Source organism: Entelurus aequoreus, linkage group LG11, assembly GCF_033978785.1.
Source record: "Entelurus aequoreus isolate RoL-2023_Sb linkage group LG11, RoL_Eaeq_v1.1, whole genome shotgun sequence".
NCBI lineage: Eukaryota > Metazoa > Chordata > Actinopteri > Syngnathiformes > Syngnathidae > Entelurus > Entelurus aequoreus.
Window position 1 is genome coordinate 53,009,977 of NC_084741.1, and position 8,118 is coordinate 53,018,094.

The following is an 8,118-nucleotide window of genomic DNA, read 5'->3' on the forward strand; positions in this document are numbered from 1 at the left end:
ACAAGATTGTGTTTCGGAATGATCCGTACAACAATACGGCTGTGTAACGTGATCATCTACGGGTCACTTTTACCGGTCAAATTCATCGGCGTGTTACCTCAAGGTGTATCTTCACAGCCGTTATGTAACGCCAAGCGGGCCTCTAACATCGTCTTATGCTTGTGGAAAAATGGGAGGGTGAGCGCCAGGCTATGAAGTGCAGTTTCGTGAGCCGCGTGGGCTAAAAGTAGATCCGGGAAGCCACATTGTTCTGCCCGGCTGCTCTACAAAGCGCGGAGCACTTGATGAGCTGCTAAAAGACGAAGGGCACGGGATTAGCCTGTAGGAACGGGAAAAGGACTTTAGATGTGCTATTTGTTTATCAAGCAGTTTGGCTGTTAGGAAGGTTTATGTTAGTGTTTTATGATGCTGCAGACGTCTGGAGTTTGTCTGCTAGATAGCCTCACAGAAACACACTTTGATTCATAATTCACCAGCTTCACATCAGCTGACAAATGATTAAAATCTTGTTTTGCGAAGCTTTTCGGCTTCCTGGGCTGTCAGCCAATGTTTTCCCAGCAGCTTCTTCCCTGTGAAGACATTGATGGATTGGAGCCAAATTATTTGAGAGCCTTCTCGTCAGGAGGAGTGTGTGTTTTTATTTCAGAACAAACTTTAAGTAACATGGAGCAGCAAGTCTCTCACTAGACAGCAGGAAATTTATGTTATTTCGTTCTCTCTGTTGAAGCTCCTGGAGCTTATCGCCAAGTCGCAGCTCCCCTCTCTCAGCGGTGTGGCCCAGAAAAACTACATGAACATTCTGGAGAGAGTGGTGCAGAAAGGTGAGTCTAATGTTCTCATTCCTCATTGAACTCGTGCCTCTCATTCCTCTCATCATGGCTTAAGTAGTTGCCATTTGTTGCCCAATAATTCTACTATAACAACAACAAAAAAAACATATTTTAAAATATCGCTTTTCAAGTGTTACTTGTCCCATACTTTGCATTGCCGAGACAACTATATTTAATTTTTGTTTTGTTTAACAGCAAGCATTGACTTAAGTCCTGGACAAAAATACAATAGTAAAAGATGGTAGCACTTTTCGTATGATTCGTTTTCCAGCTAAATTTAGCTTCGGTTTTCGTATGCTGTCTTTGTTTAAGCACAGTGTGCTTAATAAACTAGTCATTATGTGGAATAAAGTGCCCAAACAAAGAATCACGCGCATTGGTGACTCAATCTGAGCTTTTTTTTTAATGGATTACGGCTACAAAAAAAGTCACCATGGGGCCCCAGAAAGTTGCAAGTGCCAGCAGTTTGATTAAGAAGGTGAGCAACACTATTGAATTTCGGTAAGCAGGTGGCCCTCCCCTACCCCCTGTCCGCCAACAAGTGTTCACTAAGGTATATGTTAATAGGGTGTCCCGATTCTATACTGATATTGGATACCGGTCCAATATCAGCAAAAAAACAAGTACCGTATTTTTCGGACTATAAGTCGCAGTTTTTTTCATAGTTTGGCCGGGGGTGCGACTTATACTCAGGAGCGACTTATGTGTGAAATTATTAACACATTACCGTAAAATATCAAATAATATTATTTAGCTCATTCACGTAAGAGACTAGACGTATAAGATTTCATCGGATTTAGCGATTTAGGAGTGACAGATTGTTAAACGTATAGCATGTTCTATATGTTATAGTTATTTAAATGACTCTTACCATAAAATGTTACGTTAAAATACCAGCCACGTTCTCAGTTGGTTATTTATGTGTCATATAACGTACACTTATTCAGCCTGTTGTTCACTATTCTTTATTTATTTTAAATTGCCTTTCAAATGTCTATTCTTGGTGTTGGGTTTTATCAAATCAATTTCCCCCAAAAATGTGACTTATACTCCAGTGCGACTTATATAGGTTTTTGTCCTTCTTTATTATGCATTTTCGGCCGGTGCGATTTATACTCCGGTGCGACTTATACTCCGGAGCAACTTATACTCCGAAAAATACGGTATCTGATTATATTGGCTTGCATTTTAATGTCCTCCACTAAGCACACAGAGTTGGTCTTTTCTTGTATTTTAGTGAAGACATGTCCAAAAGGTAATCATTTTTGGCTTCTAGGAAATGGTAGCTACACAACAGCTAAGCACACAATAGCACACATGCTAGACATGCATAATAAGTGTCCTTAATTGAACAATATTGCATCCTTAAAAACACCACATTTGTCAATATAAACAAGTATTAAATAATTATAATTGTATATTACTTACAGATACAAAGTCTTCAAGGCAGAAGCCTGTCAGAAAGTATCCAGTAGCAAACGTGTCTGGATCATTCAATTAATCACATTTTAATTTTGATTTAGATTGTGGCCTGTCATGATTATGAAAATAGAATAATTGAAAAAAAAAAAATTATAGGGCCTCCCCTTTTGCATTCAAGTTCCTGAGCTTGTAATGGTGAAACAGATGAGGTACGAATGAGTGAGAAAGGAGCATCTGTGTTTTAAACTATTTTTAAAGTTGCGTTATGGTGGTACAATAAATACTCATGTTTTGAAATAATGAATAATCGTGTAATTAATCATGATTACAATATCAATTAAAATGATTGTAATTATTATTTTTGCCATAATCGTCCAGCCCTATGAGCTTAATTAAATGAGTTGTTGTGACCACTAGATCCACTTTAAAATTGAAAAGCCTGTCATAAAGTTTGTGTTTTTTACACCTACCATTGTTCTGAGTAATTTCACTTGATCAAACTTTTTTTAACATTCCACACTACAAAATAATACAAGTACATACTATGATTCCTACTGATATCGTATCAGAGTAATATCGGTATCGGCCAATACTGGAGGCTCCAATGTTGGTATCAGAAGTGAAAAAGCAGTATCAGGACACCCATACTATTTAATGTATTATTTATATTGATTTCACACTGTTTTCTTTATGTAATGCTATTTAGTGTCTTATAAAATTTTTGGGTGTCTTACTATTCGGCCTTTGTCAAACCATTTAGAACGGATTAGTAACCACTGTTACTAAAATAGGTCAAATGTACAGGTCTTTTATAAAACTATACAAATAGGTCTGGGCGAATGTTTTTATAATAATAACATACAGTATGAATACAGAGATGTGAGGAAAAATGACTTTTTTTAAATACTATTGGGGGCGTGCGTAAATGTTATACTGTAAGATACTGTACATGGAGCCAGTTATTTATGTAAAAAACTAATTAGTTATTTAATATTATTTTTTATATGTTTTTCCCCATATTGCCTAGCTCAAGATACAAAGTAAAACATGCAATACATCAAAATGGTGAAATGTATTTACCGTAATTAGCAATTAATGCTGGTTATAAAGTTAAAGTACCACTGATAGTCACACACACTAGGTGTGATGAAATTATCGTCTGCATTCGACCCATCACCCTTGATCACCCCCTCGGAGGTGAGGGGAGTAGTGAGCAGCAGTGGTGGCCGCGCCCGGGAATAATTTTTGGTGATTTAACCCCCAATTCCAACCCTTGATGCTGAGTGTCAAGCAGGGAGGTAATGGGTCCCATTTTTATAGCCTTTGGTATGACTCGGCCGGGGTTTGAACTCACAACCTACCGATCTCAGGGCAGACACTCTAACCACTAGGCCACTGAGCAGGTTATTCCTCCTCATTTTGCATCTTAACAAGACATTTTTTCAAGTTTTCTTTACAAATATGGCCCATGAAGGCATAAAAGAAAGAAAATGGGCTGAGTAACCCAAACAGATGCGCGCCGACATTTCGTCAGAAGAGTGGAAGTTGTTATTAATGCACATTTCATCGGGAATGATTTTGAAGTTACAAACACAGAAATAAGTCAGTGTTGTTTTGATCTAAGTCTGCTTGCAGCAACTGAAGGCAGATGAGAGAATGTGAACAGCAGACATTTAGCAGAACCAGACTGTAAACCAAACATTGTCACAGCGTAAACAGATATTATTTTCTTGAGCTCTTACGAAAGCTTCACTGCCGACAAGCACTTCAAATACTGTGATTTATCATGTTTGTTTTTTTAATGCTAAACACTATTTGTTGAGTCACCTTGTGGTCGTGGTCGTCTCTAATGTTCAATGCTCATCCTGCAGTGCTGGACGACCAGCAGAACGTCCGTCCCATCAAGGAGCTCCTGCAGACGCTCTACGTGTCGCTGTGCAGTCTGGTTCAAGACATGGGCAAGTCTGTGCTGGTGGGGAACATCAACATCTGGGTGCACCGCATGGACAACATCCTGCAGTGGCATCAGCAGCTGGACAACATCCAGATCAACAGAGTGAGACGACATGAGAGAACTGTCCGTCCCGTTCAATAAGTTCTTAAGTGCGACCTTTCTGTGGTTCTTCCAGCCCACATCAAATGGCATGACGCTGATGGAGCTGCCTGTCAGCCTGCAGCTGAACATCATGCAGCGTCTGTCAGACGGCAGGGACCTGGTCAGCCTGGGTCAGGTCTGTCCAGGACTGGGGGGACTCGCTGAGGACCGGCTGCTCTGGAGGAAACTCTGCCAGCACCACTTCACAGACAGACAGGTACGGGAACATCTTTAAATGTTCTACCTAGTATCTTGTTCAGGTGAGCTGGAGCCTATTCCAGCAAGACACTGAACAGATCGCCAGTCAATCACAGGGCAAATCTATGAAGACTAGCACATGTTTAGATATACTCAGGGCACTTTTAACATGGGAACACTCATTACTATTAGGTCATGTATAATCTAAGTAAAGTATCATACTGAGGCGTCACTATGATGATTGCATTGTGGTTGCATGTTTCATTGGGGAACACCTTTCAGATTTTTTTGGTACAGCTCTTGCATTTTATTGCAGTGATAACAATTAATGGAGCAAATACATTTATAAATTCACAAGTCTAAAAACTAATGATTTTGTAGACTACAAAACTGTTCAAAAGTAGATACAGTATGTATAAGACCAAATTAATATAAATAAATCTCTAAACAATTATTGAACTAATTCAATATATTTGAAATTAAATACATACATGTGTCATTTATTTATTTAATATAAGTCAGTTTGATTATTAAATCATGTAATGAATTATTTCAATACTTAATGATTTGATAATTTAATTTAAATATGGAAGGTCAAATGAGACAATATTAAATAAATAGATTTTTAAAAAATTACTTAAGTGGGTCATTAATTATTTATAATTAGAAATACATTTATAAATATTTCAAATGTGGCATTAATTTATTTACCGGTAATGTAAAAATACATTTCATTATTAAATCATTTATTGATTTAATTATTTCATGATTGAATGATTTATTTCACGATTAAATTAATTCACGATTCCATTTTTTTCATGAATCTGTTTGAGTGAGTGCTTCATGAATGTATTTGATCTGTCAAATTCACCCATCAATGTCAGTGGGTGAGGCTTTGATTGATTGATTGATTGAGAAGTTTATTGACATCTTAAAGAATTAAATCCATGTAATGCTTTAAAAAGGCAAACGGATGGCACAAAAAAGCCAAATGGCTTGTTTCCATCGTGGTCCATTAAATATTCATCACAAATCTAGTCCAATGATTGCTTCGCTCTGAAGCCTTGAACTTCGGAAGCCTTTTAAAACATGGCGTCTAAGGAGGATATACTCGTATTTTTTGGATGGATATTTTAGACCCTGCAGATTAGGTTGAAGCAGGAAGTTCTGACCCAGAGCATGTAGCAGTTAAAGTAGAGGAATGTTTTGAAGTTGTTGTAGTTATTTCCGTACTTTCAGACCAAGATCTAGCACAGTACAGAGTGTTTGGACCTGCCCAAGGAATTTGAAGGCTGAGTTTGATGACTAAAATACATTCATGAAGCGCTGACACACTAGGTTCATGAAATATTTAAGTAAATCATGAAACAATTAAATCAACAATTAAATATTGAAATAATGAATTAAAATACTTAAAAATTATAAATAAATAAATTGACACATTTAATACATTTATATATTCAATTTCAATTAAATATAATCATACATTTGAGTAATTATGGAAAGATTTATTTATTTTTATTTTGTTTAATTTTGTCCAATTGGACAGTTCATAGAGAAATGTGTGTGTATACGAAAGCAAATGTAAAACAAATATGTGTAACATTTTAAAGTAGTACATTTTACAATTAGAAATTAAACAGAGTCAAAAACTTACTTTGAAAACAATATGCACAAATATAAACCTGAATTATGAACACCTGTGCACATAAACTGTTCACTGTGTGTAAAATAGCCAACACCTTGTCATACAGCCAGTAAACTATGAGCTGTCATTACATGGTGCAGGTGTACGTAATGTACAAAAACAAAACATGATTGAGAAGAAGTCTGAGCACTGATAAAGCAAACTTGATACTGGGAGTCAGCAGAGTGCGTATGTGCTGGCAACCCTTCTTTCCTCACACCATGCACACAAATAATCACTTGATAAGCAAGTAAGCCACTGGCTAAAGTAGGTTACAGTGATTGTAGGGAGCGAAAAAAACTAAATGTGATCTTTCTTCCCCTTTTAGATCCGAAAGCGGCTGATTGTGTCAGACAAAGGTCTGCTGGAGTGGAAGAAGATGTACTTCAAGCTGAGTCGATGCTATCCTCACCGAGAGCAATACAGCGACACTTTGCACTTCTGCTCACATTGTCACATCCTTTTCTGGAAGGTAAGGATGAACACATTTGTGTAATAAAAAAAAGATGAAATAACAACCGTTTGAACTGTTTTCTCCCACAGGACACAAATCATCCTTGCACTGCCAACAACCCAGAAAGCTGCACTATGGCGCTCTCACCACAAGACTTTATCAACCTGTTTAAATTCTGATTGCACCCAACTGCCCTTAAAGTGTACATAATGTACATACACGTGTATAGTTTTGTTGTTTTCATTTGAGATATGAATGATGACCAGGCTGTGGGACAATCATGCAATTGGGATTTTGGATTGTGTCTTGTTTACTTTTTACAAAGGAAGATGCTGTTAAGTGACAGAGAAGAGACGGCAAGTCGGAAAAATACATTTTTAGATGCAAGAAAGGGAAAAGACAAATGTCAATTTTTATTTGGGGGTTTCAGTTCAAGGTACTTTTGTTTGAAAGTATTTGCCTCAAAAAGCTGGTCATAGTTTATAAACACATGAAGTTGGATGATTATTTATATCAGTAAGGATGTGGGGTTTTGATGTGTGTTGTCCACATTGGGGAAAGACAAACTGAAGTAGACACAATTGAATGTAAGAAACTGAGTGTTGCTGCATCATGTTTTCTATATACTTTTTCACTTTTATAAAGATTTGATACCTTTATATTTTAATGAGATCATTTTCTGCCATGGCTGCTATTTCAGTAGTTTTTGACTGACATACTCTGTGTGCCTTATTGCAAAACTTGAAACCAGTACATTTTCCCCGAGATCCTGAACATGAACACAACCCACATTTTTTTTTTATTACATACCAAAGTTTAGTTTTTTGCATGAAAAAGCATTTGTGTATTTATTCAAATTCTGGTTAAGTAGCTCCATGTTGGTTTCTGACTTTCTTTTAGTACTGCTCACACAGTGAGCACTGATGTACTGTACATGCTATGCAATGCATTCTGTTGTGTAAATAAAATATTTACTTGATTAACTTGTATGTTTGCAATGTGCTCCAAGTTGCCGGATTGGAAGTGACACATTAATGCACCCGCATATTTATTCATACCACATAACAGATGCGATGTTGTTGAGGACCATCTGCTAAAGTAAAACATTACAAACACTAACAGAACAGCGCCCCTTCTTGTCTATAAAGAGATACACAGCTTAAACCTCAAAACAGTACATTAGTCGTGCTTTAAATGTCATATTTTTTTAAATAATCGTACAAACGGTGATATTGTACGTTTGGCAACACCCTGAACAGACATACAATAAATGTTGGTCAGCCTTTTTAGCACAAATACGTAATACAAAGCAAATAGCGCTCTCTGCTGGATAAAAGGTGAACTGCAGGAGTCTATGTTTGGGTCATATTTAACTACCTTATCTTGTCATATGTGACAGTTTATCGTTTGTTTGCTTGTTGCTGCAGATTTC

The 8,118-nt window shown here is 37.0% G+C and overlaps 1 protein-coding gene across 1 annotated transcript; it reads left to right on the plus strand.

The window, feature by feature from the left end:
* Positions 1 to 718: 718 nt before the first annotated feature.
* Positions 719 to 7,665, plus strand: LOC133660729 (F-box only protein 32-like). The gene is made up of 5 exons (XM_062064310.1): positions 719 to 821; positions 4,124 to 4,308; positions 4,382 to 4,564; positions 6,561 to 6,704; positions 6,776 to 7,665. Exons 1-5 carry the CDS (start codon positions 791 to 793, stop codon positions 6,863 to 6,865), a joined length of 633 nt encoding a protein of 210 aa, XP_061920294.1. The 5' UTR covers positions 719 to 790; the 3' UTR covers positions 6,866 to 7,665.
* The last annotated feature ends 453 nt before the right edge of the window (positions 7,666 to 8,118 follow it).